The sequence below is a fragment of the Bos mutus genome, chromosome 15, assembly GCF_027580195.1.
Source record: "Bos mutus isolate GX-2022 chromosome 15, NWIPB_WYAK_1.1, whole genome shotgun sequence".
In the NCBI taxonomy this organism is placed as follows: Eukaryota; Metazoa; Chordata; class Mammalia; order Artiodactyla; family Bovidae; genus Bos; species Bos mutus.
In genome coordinates this window covers 4,336,360-4,352,605 of record NC_091631.1, presented here as the reverse complement: position 1 = coordinate 4,352,605, position 16,246 = coordinate 4,336,360, and the positions used below count along the sequence as shown (strand labels likewise).

Below are 16,246 nucleotides of genomic sequence, written 5' to 3'. Positions count from 1 at the left end.
GAATCAGTGGGGTGGTGGTTTGGCTTGTGGGAACCTCTTGCTGCAAACTTTGCTAGAACACAGGGTTACTTCAGAATGAACTCTAGAAGGGTGTGAGGAGCTTCTGGGCCTGTTGAAATCTCTGTTGGTCCTTGTGGCCTCGGAGACAGAATCCACCCTTGACCTTTTGGCCTTTTTTCATAGATAATGAGAGACCCCTTAACATCTGTGGTCAGTTGAAGGCAGAGCTCGCCAGGCTAGCACTTGGGAGTCCCAATGGTCAGTGCTCCTCTGGGAGAGAGGGGGAGAGGTGAGGGGGGCTGGGGAGCTGGGAAAGATGGGCTGTGGATGCACCCAGGTAGGGGGCAGTGTGGGGATGGGGAGGTGTCCACGAGAAGCTGGCCCTGAACACAGCGGGCCCTTAGTCAAGGCTGAAAAGAAGTGTTAGTTGCTCAGTCATGTCTGACTCTTCGCGACCTCATGGACTGTGGCCCACCAGGCTCCTCTGTCCATGGGGTTCTCCAGGCAAGAATACTAGAGTGGGTTGCCATGCCCTTCTTCCAGGGGATCTTCCCGACTCAGGGATTGAACTCCAGTCTCCTGGATTGCAGACAGATCCTTTACTGTCTGAGCTACCAGGAAAGCCCTAGTAAATGGTGGCTCTTAGCTATTTTTATCAGTGCTCTAAGGTGGATGGGTGGTGCTGGAGGGAACCGGTGGGATTTATGCAGTGGTTTTATTCAGATTCAAGAGTAGGAAGTGAAAATCTTCAACTGAGAGATGAACTCCCTACTCTGTTTTTCTCCTTTGGGCGGGTGGTAGTGGCATGGGGGAGCAGGTCAGGGGACGAGCGGAGAATTTGTTGTCGTTTTGTGTCTCAGGGTCTCCGACTCTTTGCAACCCCATGGACTGTAACCCTCCAGGCTCCTCTGTCCATGGGATTTCTCAGGCAAGAACACTGAAGTAGGTTGCCATTTCCTCCTCCAGGAGATCTTCCGGACCCAGGGATCGAAACCCTGTCTCTGGCATTGGGAGGATGAATTCTTTACCGCTGAGCTGCCAGGAAAGCCTGAACAGAGAATTTAGGGGCAGGCAAAATGGTCTATTTTGCATCTGACATTGGCCAGAGGTCTCTTCCTAAGAGAGAAAGTTAGAAAGTAAATATCATGAATAATTGCAACCCATGAATTTTACAAACTGCACTCCAGGTAGTAGTCAGAAACTCACATGTGGTTGACCTGTGGGGAGTACAAATGAATGGAATGTGCCAGTCCCTGAGAAGTCCCGGTGCCTCTCCATCTCTTATATGCTCTTGTGTGATAGAGAAAATGAGGAGTGTGAGCACCATGTTGCTTGGCCACTGCCGCGAGCCCTCAGCATTGAGGTGACGATGCTAGGGGGCGGCGGGGAACTCCATGCACTTACCCCAGTGAGGGGGGAGCTGATGCGCAGAGACAACTCTTTGCTTTTGTTGTTTAGTCACTCAGTCGGGTCCGACTCTTCTGCGGCCCCCATGGGCTGTAGCCCACCAGGCTCCTCTGTCCATGGGATTCCCTAGATAAGAACGCTGGAGTGCACCGCCATTCCCTCCTCCAGGGGATCTTCTCTACCCAGGGATCGAACTTGCATCTCCTGCATTGGCAGGTGGCTTCTTTACCGCTGAACTACCAGGGAATCCTGACTCGTTGCTTACATGTGGCCAGATCTTCTTTGCCTTGTTTTTTTCCCTTTGAGAAGCTAAAAATCAGTACTTGAAAACATGCTGTCTCCTAATTTTAAAGTATTCACTTAAGATTTTAAGAAACACTGTGGCAAAGCATTATGTCTTATACCATAAATATATATAATCTTTTTTTGGACAATTATATCAAAGTTGGAAAAAAGTACAATGCGGAAAATAGAACAGTGTTCCAATGGAGGTAAATTAAAAAAAAAAGCAACAACCCTGTAGATTAGATAAAACATGTCAGCGAGCTAGATTTGAACCGTGGAGTTGTAACTTCAGACCCTGGGATTTAGCATGTGATGTGGGGAAAAGGTTCAGATGGGGGCCTGGATCTTGCCAGCTCTGATGCTCTCGTGAGGTGGGGAGGTGAGTCCTGCTTTGTGCTTTAGTCTTAGGGCTGGGTTATGTTCGTTTGGCCTCCATCATGAAGTCGAAGGGGAGATTGATTACTCGTTTACAAACCGTGTCCCTTGAGGCCCATCGGGGAATCCATAAGTGTTTCCTGTGAGATTCCTTAAAAAAACACGCCCCACCCCGTCTCCAACCCCTTCCAATAAACTGTAATGCAAACACTTGTGTGTGACACCAACTTTTAATACATTGGGGAATACAGGGTTTCAATTATGCATATATTATATTGAAAATAAGAACAAGGTAACTTGAACTTTGAATGTATAATGAAAAGATTGCTTTTACCCGAGGGCACATAGATACACATGGACATTTATACCTTCATAGATATATATGATATGTGGAACTCTATGCATGTAGTTCTTCATAAGATTCTTTGTAAAAGAAATAGTTCTGCTGCTAAAAATACCCATGGAAACTTCTGGCCTGGGGTTTCCAAGTTCATCTTCAGCTCTGCATCTCAGAGTTCACACAGCCTCACCAAAATAGCCCCTCTAGTTACTTTTTCCTCTCTGCTTTGGAAGGGAAATGTTCATCATGCCTTCAGCTGCCCCAGGAGGCAAAAGATGAGCCAGCTGGTGTTTGCCAGGGTAGTTGTCGCTGACTCCTTGTGTCAAAGCCTCACCTGACTTTTTTTAGGGCACAAAATTATGGATTATGCTGACCCTTCTCCACAGTCTCTCTCGATGACAGTGTCAAGTTCAGAGAGTCAATATTTGCCTATGAGGCAGAGTGAGCCAGCCCACTCTCATCTGGCTTTGCCTGATGTCTTGTACTGTGGGGACCGCTTGCCATGTTGCCTGTTGGACTGCCTCTCCCCACTTGGGACTCTAGGATGGAAATGGATGCCAGGTGTTAAGGTTGCCCTACAATGTCACACCTGTCTTCTGGGAAGTTTCCCATAAAGGTGTTTATTGCCTGGCTTCTGGGTTCGGAGGGAGTGTTCTGCCTTTCCAGCTTTTCTGTCTGATTTACCGTCTTCTTTAAGTGAAAGCAGTACAGATTTTTAAAGCTTTACTCAGATATAATTGATGTACACAGTTGCATACTGGGCCATGTGGCACGTGGGATCTTAGTTCCCCTGCCAGGGATGGAGCTTGTGCCCTCCTGCAGTGGCAGCATGGAGTCTTAACCACAGGACCACCAGGGACCAGGGAAGTGCCAGTGATTGACCTTTTTATCCCACTTTTAAAGGGAGATAAATGGAAGATAAATTATCAATCCTGATAATCCATCAGGATTGGAATGTGTGCCTGCACCGAATCCCATAAAATGCTGTTTGATTTTGAAAATCGCTTGACGCAGTTCGCAGTTTGGTTAATTACGTCAGTGGGTAAAAATAACTATTGTCATATGGTGTGCGGGCTTGGTTTTAGAAGGATAAAGAATCTATTGTTACCCATTGTGTTATTCAGTCACTTATTACCCACCCCAAAACTCTGAACGTGTGTAATAGAAAACCTGAAGCTGTGTCACTTGCTGAAATCCAGGCTCTGTGAATTTATCCTCAGACTCTGCTCCTTTTGAGAATAGTGCAGAATCCTTCTTCATCCAGCCCATTTAAATAGATGGATGGGACCTGACCACAGGGTCTGTGACAGGCAGGGTTTGTGGCGTGCAGCCCTGGAAGTGCCTTTGGGTTCTGTGGCCTCAGGTGAGATTTGTCCAGGGTACGAACCAGCTTAGGGCTCCCTGGAGTCCTTAAGGTCAAGAGCTTCAGAGTCAGACAGACCTGAGCCGGAACCTTAGTCTTCCTAGCTGTAGGATTCTGGGTCAGGAACTTAGCTTTTCCAAGGCTTAGTTTCTTCATCTGTATAACAGGGATCAACACAGCTCCTGCCTCCCAGGTCCTTGTCATAAGCCTCCTAAAGGCGATGATGAATGTGATACCTGTAGCGCAGTTGTCGGCCAGTAGTCAAGGGCTTAGTCAATATTGTTGGAAGTCGACTCCACTGGCATGAAGTTCCCGCGTGGGATCACTCTCAAACCACCCATGTGCCTCCCTCTGTATCTCCCCTCCCTCAGCGCCCCCGCCTTCCGCTGGGGGGCTCCTGGCTCCCTCTCAGCGTTGCATGGTCATTGTCTTTGATGTTGGTCTTGCCCGTGGCTCTTGGTGAGTCCGAACCACCTTATGTGCCCTGGTATCATCCAGCCCAGGGCCTGGTGCTGTGCCAGGCCTCCAGGAAAGGGCACAAATGGCTGGGACTGAAAGGGACTCAGAGCCTGGGGAGATCCTGGGGCTGGAGGGGTCATAGAAGGTCATCCAGTAGCCTGGATGTCCCGTAGCCTCTTTGGAGTTTGTTGAGGCAGGAGGAAGGCTATGACATTGGGCCTTTAGCAACCTGGTTTCATTAGAGCCTCAGGAGAATACCGACGTGGGCTGTGGATCGCATATGTCCTTCTGTGGCTTTTCAGCGGATGAAGTGGATGGCTCGGTGAGACCCAGCCAAGTCCCTGAGCTCACAAGTGCCAGGGGAAGTGGAACCTAAACCTCTTGATCACCTCTCTGGGCCGTGCCTGCGACGTTCACAGTGGTGAACCTCCACGGTGATGTGACATGATCTCTGCTTCGGCCCTTCTGTGTGCAGCTTCGGGCCCCTGCCTCCTCCCCCCACCCACCTCCACCCTGCTCCGCCTGCCAGGAGGAGGCTGCCCTCCTTGGGCTATACCATGAGTGCCCTCAGTCTGCCGCTTCCTGCTGGGCTGGCCCCTCAGCCCCTTACCTTGTTTGGTCCCACGGCTGCTAAAACTCTCACCCAGCCCTTGCTGGGTTCCCATCACACCCTTGTAAACAGACCCTTTGAAACTCTCCTCAGTTACCCTGGTAGCGTGTCATCTGTCCCCACCAGCCTCCCCATGAACACTGGCATGTTTTAGAAAGGGTAATCTAGCAGTTCTATATTAACTTTCCACTATGCATTGAAAGGAGAGACGGAGAGAAGCAGCCAGGTGTGTGGATGAAGGAATAGGGCTGGTTGTGCACAAAGAGCTTCAATTTAGCTATTGGGCTTTTATATTCAAATGAGGGATTGTAGATACTGCAGCAGATAGAATCCTTTGCTGGCACTTCTTAATATGTGTGTGTGTGTGTGTCTACTGAGAGCTTCAAGATATAAAAGGGGAAATGGTTTGTTTCAGCCCAAGGACAGTGCTGTCTTCTGTTCGGGCTGAGGGTTATGAGGTTTGTTTTTGGGTGGCCGCAGTGTGGAAGTGGGAAGTCCAGGTGCATTCAACACCCAAGCATCGTCAGGCCATGACCGCTGAGTGTACCCACAAAGGATGCAGGGAGGGAGCGGGGAGACAGGTGTGATGGGGCAGTCACAGAGGTATTGGGTTGGCCAAAAAGTTCATTCCAACCCAGTACTTGGAGAGGGGGAAGAGAACACGTCCAGGTCTGTTTTGGTGTGTATCTAGGAGGAGTGTTTACCTGAAGAGGAGCTGGGGGGCATTTAGAAACTTTAGGTGAATGTAGCTAGTGAGATCCCTGTGATTTAGCTGCTTGGCAGGAAGAATCCAGGGTTCAACGTGGACCACTGATGGGACCACTGTAGCTTTGGCTGAGTTGGGATGGTACCGAGGGTGGTGTTAGCAGTTTTGTTTTCTCTGGGCATGGAGGAAGACCCTTGTGACTGGAACCAAAGTTTCAGGACAGGGTGTGGTTCCCAAAGAGGGTTCGGCTCATCAGCCTGACCAGAGGAGGCTGTGAAGGAAGAACACATCCCCGGGGCAGGGGGATGATGAAAAAGGCTGGATGTCTCGACAGTGAGGGTCTGCTCCTTAGAAAAGAAGCAGAAGACTGGCGTGCAGTGCTGGGTGTTCTTGGGTGTCGTTAATGCTCGGCCATCTGGTTGGCCAGTGGGTGGACCATTGTCTGCTGTCCCTGGGGTAGCTCGATAGTCCTTGGCAGACTGAGGACAGTCTTAGAGTCTTTTCTCGTATGTTGGTATGTCTTCCTCCTTGGACAGTGAGCGTAGTCTCTCTTCTCTCTGGGCCCCTTTAGCCCAGTTTTGGGGGCCTGCAGAAGCCTTGGGCCACCTGTATGGGTGACTTTGCAGGGGGAAAGCGGGAACATGGGCGGGCTATGTGTACTCCATCCAGGTCTGCCTCCCAGGAGAGAAGGCTTTGGGGAGTCTTGGCTGGAGTGGCTGAGGTCAAAACCTGGGTTGTTTCTGGTACTTCCTCACTGCTGTGTGTCCTTGGGTAAGCCCCTGAGTGCCTCTGGACCTCCCTGCCCACCTCTGTAACTGGGTTCTTCAGCTATTTATACACTTTGGAAAGGATGTGTTTCAAATTGCCTATTGGTTATGTCAGTGGAGTCTGAGCTTTGGTGTCATCTGTAAAATAGAGATAAAATACCTTGCAGAGTTGCTGTGAAGATTCCAGGTAATGATGGTAGTAATAGTGGCTAAAGAGATCGTTTTATTTCATTTCATCCCTGTTCATAGATGTGGACCAAGGGACAGAGAGGTTAAGCTACCTGCCCAAAGTCACACTGCCAGTAAGCGGTGGCCCTGAATGACTTCACCCAGGTGGTTGGTCTGGTTCCAGAGCCCTGGCTCTTAACCAAGATTCCATGGGTCTGGGCTCGGACAAAGGTCACAGCAAGCCCAGCTCAGTGCCTGGCATGCTGTGGCCGCTCAGTAAACTTGAGTTCCTTCCTTTTTATCCTCAGAATGCATCTGGAAGTGGAGGTCCCCACTGTGCTTCTGATCAGACGCTTCACCTCATGTTTTCTTTTTTATTTTCTCCTGATTCTGGAGGTTAGCAGTGCCAGATCAAGGTGTGCATGGCGTGCGTGCTAAGTTCCTTTGGTCATTTCTGACTCTTTGCGACCCCATGGACTGTAGCCTGCCAGGCTCCTCTGTCCATGGGATTCTCCAGGCAAGAATACTGGAGTGGGCTGCCATGCCCTCCTCCAGGGATCTTCCTGACCCAGGGATTGACCCTGCATCTCTCAGGTCTCCTGGATTGGCAGGTGGGTTCTTTACCACTAGCGCCACCTGGGAAGCCCTGCCTAGCTCATGCTATCTAATGTCTGGTTCAGGGAGGTTCATTCCCCCTTTTCCAACTGTCCAAATCCACCTTTCAAAACCTTCCTATTTTACCTTCGTTTTCTCCTCCCTCCCCCACCCTCGTCCTGCTAGAAGCCACCTTTAACTCTTCCTTCCCAGCGGCTCAGCTTGATGATAGTCACCTACTCACTGCCTTTTTTTTTTTTTAATTGGGGTGATATTCACATAACATAAAATTAGCCATTATAAGGTGTGCAGTTCAGTGACATTTAGTACACTGACCATGTTGTGTAACCACCACTCCATCGATTATGGTTTCAGAACATTTTTGTCCACCCACAGAAAAGCCAGTACCTGTGAACAGTCACTCTCCCTTCCCATCTTCTGTCCCCTGGCAACCGCTAGTTCTGCCTTCTGTTTCTGTGGATTTCCCTCTTCTGGACATTTTGTATAAATGGAACCACAGTCTGTTTGCTTCTGTGTCTGACTTCTTCATTTGGTGTCATGTTTTTGCATCCATCCTCATTGTAGCATAAATCAGAGTTTCCTTCCTTCTTAAGGCTGAACAGTGTCCCTTGCACATGTATACACATTCCGCTCATCTGCCAGTGGATGGTGGGTTGTCTCCACCTTCAAGCTATTGAGAGTGGTGTGGCTGTTAACCCCCAATGTCTTTTATGCAAACACTGCCCCCTTTTCTGTTTGAGCACCGGGACTGTGACTTCTGGTGTCCCCTGAGTCCTTGCCACAGGGTGGGCTCATTCATCACTCCCTGCTGGATCTCCTTAAGCCAGGAGGGAGAAGACTGGGAGCAAGAGGTGCCCCTCGCTCGTGGGCTGGCTCAACACACTTTATCTGGTTTAATTTCTTCCCAGAGGAAGGTAGCAAGTGGAAAGTGCCTTTTTTTCTTCACCGTGAAGCACTTCTCACTCCAGTGCCTGGGGAAAGTTCGTAACAGCCAGCCAGGGAATTTCTGAGCTCTGTGACCTAAGGCATTCTCTGGCCTCAGTGTTCTCATCTGCACAATGGGAATGCTCATTCCTTTTTCACAGACTCGTGTGAGGGTTAAATGAGATGGAGCCTCTGGAATGCTTGCTTCTTTCCCTACCTGGAATTGGAGCTCTGGGTGAGGGCCATTCAGGTATGACCTGAATCAAGTCCCTCATGATTTTACAGTGCAGGTGACCACGAGATTCAAGAGATTAGGTCTGGTAGACAAAGTGCCTAAAGAACTATGGATGGAGGTTTGTAACATTGCACAGGAAGCAGTGTCCAAAACCATTCCAAAGAAAAAGAAATGAGAAAGGTGAAATGGTTGTCTGAGGAGGCCTTACAAATAGCTGAGAAAAGAAGAGAATCAAAAGGCAAAGGAGAAAGGGAAAGATATATCAAACCGAATGCAGAGTTCCAGAGAATAGCAAGGAGAGATCAGAAAGCCTTCTTAGGTGGAAAACGTAAGAAATAGAGGAAAACAGTACAATGAGAAAGACTAGAGATCTCTTCAAGAAAATTAGAGATACCAAGGGAACATTTCATGCAAGAATGGACACAATAAAGGACAGAAATAGTATGGACCTATCAGAAGCAGAAGAGATTAAGAAGTTGCAAAAATCTACAGAACTATACAAAAAAGGTCTTAGTGACCCAGATAACTACGATGGTGTGGTCACTCACCTAGAGCCAGACATCCTGGAGTGTGAAGTGAAGTGGGCCTTAGGAAGCATACTACAAACAAAGCTAGTGGAGGTGATGTGATTCCAGTGGAGCTCTTTCAATTCCTAAAAGATGATGCTTTGAAAGTGCTGCATTCACCATGCCAGCGAATTTGGAAACCTCACCAGTGGCTACAGGACTGGAAAAAGTCAGTTTTCATTCCAGTCTCAAAGAAAGGCAAGGCCAAAGAATGTTCAAACTACCACATGCTAGCAAGGTAATGCTCAAAATTCTTCAAATTAGCCTTCCACAGTATGTGAACCAAGAACTTCCAGGTGTACAAGCTGAATTTAGAAAAGGCAGAGGAACCAGATATCAAACTGCCAACATCCATTGGATCGTAGAAAAATCAAGGGAATTCCATAAAAACATCTATTTCTGCTTCCTTGACTATGCTAAAGCCTTTGACTGTATGGATCACGACAAACTGTGGAAAATTCTTAAAGAGATGGCAATGCCTACCTTACCTGCCTCCTGAGAAAGCTGTATGCAGGCCAAGAAGCAACAATTATAACTGGACATGAAACAATGAATTGGTTCAAAATTGGGAAAGGAGTATGTCAAGACTGTGTACTATCTCCCTGATTATTTAACTTCTATGCAGAGTACATCATGCAAAATTTCAGGCTGGATGAAGCACAAGTTGGAATCAAGATTGCCGGGAGAAATATCAACAACCTCAGATATGCAGATGATACCACTCTAGTGGCAGAAAGTAAAGAGGAACTAAAGAGCCTCTTGATGAGGGTGAAAGAGGAGAGTGAAAAAAACTGACTTAAAACTCAGCATTCAAAAAACTAAGATCATGGAACCCGATTCCATCACTTCATGGCAAATGAAATGGGAAAAAGTGGAAGCAGTGACAGAGTTTATTTTCTTGGGCTCCAAAATCACTGTGGAAGGTGACTGCAGCCATGAAATTAAAAGATGCTTTCCTTGGAAGACAAGCTATGACTTAATATACCTAGATAGCATATTAAAAAGCAGAGACATCACTTTGCTGACAAAGGTCTGTCTAGTCAAAGCTATGGTTTTTCCAGTAGTCATGTACAGATGTGCAAGTTAGACCATAAAGAAGGCTGAAGAATTGATTCTTTCAAATTGTGATGCTGGAGGAGAATCTTGAGAGTTCCTTGAACTGCAAGGGGATCCAACCAGTCAATCCTAAAGAAATTCAACCCTGAATATCCACTGGAAGGACTGACGCTAAAGCTTCAATACTTTGGGCATCTGATACAAAGAGTCAACTCTTTGGAAAACACCCTGATGCTAGGAAAGACTGAGGGCAGGAGGAGAAGGGGGCGACAGAGGATGACTTGGTTAGAGAGCATCACTGACTCAGTGGACATGCGTTTGAGCAAACTCCATAGTGAAGAATATGGAAGCCTGGCGTGCTGCAGTTTGTGGGTCACAGAGAGTCGGACATGACTTAGTAACTAAGAACAGCAACTTGCAGGCAGGGCGGTTTCTATGCAGTCCTTCCTGACGAGCGACCACTGGTGCCTCCGGGTGTCCCCTTAGAAGGGGAAGGAGCTGCAGTCATTCTCGTCACCATGCTTAGTTGTCACTGCCGGAAAGTTGTCCCCACTTCCCTTTTCTGCAGTTAACTCTGGTGCTCAGTGTAGGAATCTGTGGAAACTGGCTTTTTCCCATCTCACCCCAGGCACAGCTGTGCTCTAAGTTTAGAAAGGTGAGCTTTCTGTTGATTGAATGACTGGAATGAGAGGGACTGCGCTCTGTTGTGTCCGACTCTTTGTCACCCTTTGGACTGTAGCCCGCTAGGCTCCTCCGTCCATGGAATTTCCCAGGCAAGAAGACTGGAGGAGGTTGCCATTTCCTTCTCCAGGGCATCTTTGCAACCAGGGATTAGACCGCATCTCCTGCGCCTCCTGCATTGCAGGTGAATTCTTTATCCGCTAAGCCAACGGGGAAGCCCTTTCTGTTGTATTCTTTTAAAAAGTACTCATAAGGTGTCCCCCAGGCCATGCACCTTGTGGGGTGTTGTTTGCAAGGGTCTTTTTGCCCTGTGGTCACTGGAAGAGTTTGGGGGCCTGGCAGACCTAACTGGCCTCCTGTGTCTGCCTCTCACTGACCAGCTCGGTAGCCCTGGATGACAGGTCACTGACTTTTCACTTTCTTTATCTATAAAAATGAAGGTTACTGTGAAAATTAGTCATCTAGCTTTGTGCTCATTATAGTGTCAACTAGTGTTCCAAGTAGTGTTCTTTTGGTTGCAAACCTTAGACAACCCAAACAAAAGTAGTTAAATTAAATGGGGTATTACATCTCCCCAGCCAAGAAGTCTGGAAGTAGAATCTAGAATTGCTTGATTTGGAAGTGCAAGAAGGATCCAAGTGTTTTCTCTCTTTCCACATCAGCCATCCTCAGCTGGTGGGTGAGTTCTTCCTTCCTTGTCACACAGTGGCCGCAGAAGCGCCAGGCATCATGGGCAGATCTGCTGAAGTCCAGCAAAGCAGGATGGTATTTCCTTCCATGAATTTCCTTTTTATTAGAGAAGAAGTATTCCCCCAAGAGACTCCTTGCAGATTTCTCTTAGGTACCCTACCCTTGTCCTTCGTTTTAGTTTGCATCCTTTAGATTCCCTGAGTCCTAAGGCAAGGACTAAGCTGCTGATGCTTCATTTGGGAAGTCAAGGCCCATTGAGGTCAAGATGAGGGAATGAAGCCGGGAAAGATGTGAAGCCACGTGAGCTAGGGTGACGTCACTCTAGCTACTGTTTCATCATGAGCCTCGAAGAGATGCCAGCTGGTGTGTACACCTGGCGTATAAGGTCTTCTTTGGGAGGGTTGCCAGGAGAAACTGTACCTGGCTCTGTTAAAGAGGCACATTGAGAATATCTTTTGAAGTTAATGTTTAAACCTTCCCTTAGTTCTAGTACATTTCTTGCCAGTTGCTTTATGTTGGAAGCTAGTGGTTTAGGACAGACTGGAGTCAGACTGCCTGGGTTCAGACCCTGGTGCTATGGCTCAGTAGGGACCTGAGCCTCCCATTTAGGGCAGTTTGGAAGAGGGAATGAGTTAGTATCTGAAAGCGCTCTGTGCGTATTGGGCCAAGGGCTTTGAGAATGCAGAGTCAAAGCACGATTCTAATCTTGGGAAACTTGTGTTTGGCCATGACTGATTCTGGGAATTTCATCTGTAGAACTCAGAGCTCTTTGACACGTTATCCTGTGTTGTGACCAGCAGCCAGTCAGTGTTTGCCGAGTCTTGGACTGCAGAGGACCCAGATTGACATGCACAGACACTCTTCCCCTTTCTGTGCGCCCCCTTGACTTCCCTTGGCAGGTGGTACCAACCCCAGGGCACACTCCATCTGTCCCCCTCCCTCCCTCGCTCCACCATGGCCCCCGTGACTCGGGGCCTGTCTGCTTTAGTTCTGAGGTTTTAGCCCAGCACTTGGCACACACAGGCGCTCAAGAGTTGCTTGTTAAATGTCAGTACTTTCTACCTTGACGGGCTGATTTACAGATGTGTCTCATTTCCCTTACTTTTCTGTAAATAGTTTGAAGACAGGGCCCAGATCTTTATTGCTTTAGGCAATATTTGGTGGGATGGATGGATGGTTGCATGGCTTCCAGGTGAGGACACAGCACACAGATGCCCAGGCAGAGAGAGAGTAACATTGTAAAGGGCTGGGACGTGCCATCCTAGGGTCACAAGGTGATGTAGTTTAATGGTTTCCAACGCGGGAGCAAAAAAAAAAAGTTTACTGCCCTGTGCTGCTTACCTAGTGACCTATTCCTCCTTTTTCTCCCTCGTGTGGTCCATCCTGGATGATGTGGGATGCAGAGCATAGAGTGAGGGCGAGGGCTGGAGGGAGGACGGTGAGCTGGAAACGCTGAGGCCTGAGATGAGGCGGGCTGAAGGGTACATGGCGGCGGTGGAAATGGAAAGTATGAGAGTGGTGTGTGAGCAGGAAGGGAAGTCAACAGGGCTCGCCCACCCCTTGCCTCCCCCCTCCGCCCCCTGGCACCCCATCCCGCAGGTTGGCAGGGAGTGAGGAGGGGAGGAGTGCTGGATTCCTTTGAGTACTGGTGCCTGGGTCCCTGGGAGACAGGGCTGGGGCTAGGACCCCTTCTGACCACCTATCTCATGAGACGAGAACAAACGTTCTTGTTTTCTTCATTTGATAAGTGCAAACTTGTGGGATAAGTGGGAGGAATATGGGGCTGAGTAATCGGGCTCCTGGGACCTGACCGGCTTTGGCCTTGTCCTTGCTGTTGAACTTTGGGGAAATCTTTTCCTTCACTGGGCCTTAGAGGTTGGCTCCTCTGCAAAATGAGAGGCTCATTCTTTCCTTCCGTGACACGTATTGAGTGCCTACTGTGTGTAATATTCTAGGCGTGGGCACAGACGCAGTTTCTGTTCTCCTGGAGTGTGCATTTCAGTCGGAGGAGACTGACGATGATTGAGGTGAAGGCTGGGAGAAAACGCACCAGTCAAGCAGTGTGAATGGGGCTCATTTCCATCGGCTGGTGGCACCATCTGGGAAGGTCTGGATGGCGGGGTAGGGGGTGAGGGCAGTGTTTTTGGAGAAGGGAATCAGTGCATAAAGGCTCCTGCGGAGAACCAGCTTCAAGAACATTGCAAAGGGCATGAGAGGTGATAACAGAGGGAACCTGTGGTTAAGAGTTTGCATTTTATTCTAAGTGTGATGGGAGGTTTGAGGACATTTTTTCCACTGGAGTCTCTTTTGATTATTTTCCACTTTACAAGGGCCGTAATTGGAAATATCCCATTAACAAGAAAGATGTGATTTTACTAAACAACAGATTAAACAATCTTGAATTTTTTTTAGGCTTTTTAAATGTGGGGAAATAATAGGGGCTTGATAAATATCTTTGAGAATCCTCAGGGATCTTTACAGATGGCAGATGGAGACACCCTCTGGTTCAAACATTTATTCTTCACAAAGCCGTTTGCCGAATGATTTTTAAAAAGATTCCTGCCACCTCCTGATAGAAGATGAACTTTTGCACAATGAACATCTCTAACGCGGTGGATTTCTGCTGCCACACGTCTCTCTTCATATCCTCCGTTCCTCGACCCAAAGTGGCTCTGGGGAAGGGGCGATGGGGGTGGGGATGGCCCTGCTTGCTTTCTTTTGGTCCAGAGAATCTCAACTCCTGTTGCGATGTCCTTTTGCCTCAAAGTGCAGCGTAGTGATGGGAAGGAGCGCGGACCTGGGGAGTTGCTCTTATTGAGTGTTTCCGGGGGAAGAAACGCTGGACAGCCAACAGCCGTTTGGTCTCCCTGTAACTGAGTTCATCCATTGTTTGCAGATGGATGCGCTTACCCTGGATTCTCACATTCAGTGGCCTCATGCCCTAACCCTGGCCGGCAGGCCTTTGCCTAATGCATTTCTTAACACCTCACCCCAGTCATTAAATTTTCATCTGCTTTATTTCTGATTTGCAGTTTGCCCAGGCTGAAGCAATCTACTGACTTCCGTTTTCTTTTTCTGTTACAGATCCTGTGCGCAGATAACTGTAGTAAGTACCACTTCCCACTCTGCGCTTGTGTTGTTCGCTACTGCCCCCTACTGGACGCATCAATATTAACAGGACAGTGAGAAATCACAGAACATGATAATTTGCTAAAACTCGCTTAGTTCCAATATTTCTTTGGAAGTGGGGTAAGGGTGGAAACAGCAAATGAAAGAAAAAATTTTATCAGTTGTGCAACCCTGACAAATACAATTTTTTTTCCTGTGATTTTTTTTTTCCTACCCTACATTTGTGGATGATTTTTTTTTTAAAGACAACTTAGTTTTCATAATGCAGTATGATGTATATTTATTTCATGCACTGTTAGCCTGTAAGTATTTTCTTGTGTTGCTGCATCACCCCATGATTTTTTAAATGATGTACAGGTTTTGTATGATCTTTGGAAAACCAGACGTAGCCTCCTGTATATTGTGCTTCAACTGTGCTGAGTCTCAGTTGCTAATTAGTTCCTGATCCATTGAAGTCCTCCCTGGTCTATAGTAAAATGAGAAAAATGGGGTTGCTATAGTAAATTTTTAATGGAACTTAACATATTTAGTTGAAAGCATTATTTACTCTGGGGTTATGTCCTCACTAATTTTTTGATCATTATTCACTTCTATAAGAAATAAAATGAATAATATTTAGTAATTTTTAAATGTACCTCTTTGAAAAATAAAAATAGGTGGCTTTTGTCTGTTATCAAAATTCAAGGACTACTTCCCCCCCTCCCCTTGCCGGTTGGTAAAATCTCAGCCTGTGAACCATAGAGATAAAATTCTTAGAATATTCTTACAGTGTCATGCAAAGGGCGCAGCCTTGCTGAAACCTTCTAATAAAGAGAATCTCACTTAATAACAGTAATTATGCAAAGCCTGTGCAAACAATAGGAAGAGTTCTGTAATTGCTTTCTCTTCCTTGTTAATCAGTTTGGTAAATAAGCTGGTAGGTTCCTTGCATAGGCTCAAATCACTGGTGCAAAAGAAAATATGTGTGTGTAGAGGCCATATTGGAAGGTGGGGGAGGGGAGATGAAAGAACTGTGATACATTTAAAAAATTATAGTTAAAAGTCTGTTGAATGGCCTGTATGTGGTGGTGGTGGGGGGTGCTGTTTTATTAGCTTGCATTTTGTTCTTCTTTCCTGTGTTCTAGGCACCAGCTGCAATGTGACTACATTCTCATCTGTAGCCAGTAAGAGTCCATGGACCGCAGCCCCAGAAAACCTTGTAACAACTGTAATGCATTCGAATGGCCAGTTTACTCAGGCGGACAGTAGGACATTTTCACCCCTGGATCCTGGTATGCACTATCTATTCACCCTTTAAAATGGCTCCAGTCAGTTCAGTCGCTCAGTTGTGTCTGACTCTTTGTGATCCCATGGACCATAGCACGCCCCGTTTCCTGTCCGTCACCAACTCCTGGAGCTTGCTCAAACTCATGTCCATTGAGTCGGTGATGCCATCCAACCATCTCATCCTCTGTCGTCCCCTTCTCCTCCCACCTTCAATATTTCCCAGCATCAGGGTCTTTTCAAATGAGTCAGTTCTTCCCATCAGGTGGCCAAAGTATTGGAGTTTCAGCTTCAGCGTCAGTCCTTCCAATGAATATTCAGGACTGACTTCCTTTAGGATGGACTGGTTGGATCTCCTTGCAGTCCAAGGGACTCTCAAGAGTCTTCTCCAACACCACAGTTCAAAAGCATCAATTCTTTGGCACTCAGCTTTCTTTATAGTCCAACTCCCACATCCATACATGACTACTGGAAAAACCATAGCTTTGACTATATGAACCTTTGTTGGCAAAGTAATGTCTCTGCTTTTTAATATGCTGTCTAGGTTAGTCATAACTTTCCTTCCAAGGAGTAAGCGTCTTTTAATTTCATGGCTGCAGTCACCTTC

General features: G+C 47.4%; 1 protein-coding gene across 1 annotated transcript in view; it reads left to right on the top strand.

Moving 5' to 3' along the window:
• The window catches only part of PTPRJ (protein tyrosine phosphatase receptor type J), a 176,826-nt gene that overhangs the window by 107,325 nt on the left and 53,255 nt on the right, over positions 1–16,246 (top strand). Inside the window, exons 2-3 of the mRNA XM_070383326.1 lie at positions 14,332–14,353; positions 15,501–15,647. Coding sequence (XP_070239427.1) covers positions 14,332–14,353; positions 15,501–15,647 — 169 coding nt within the window. The remainder of the gene's footprint in view (positions 1–14,331; positions 14,354–15,500; positions 15,648–16,246) is intronic.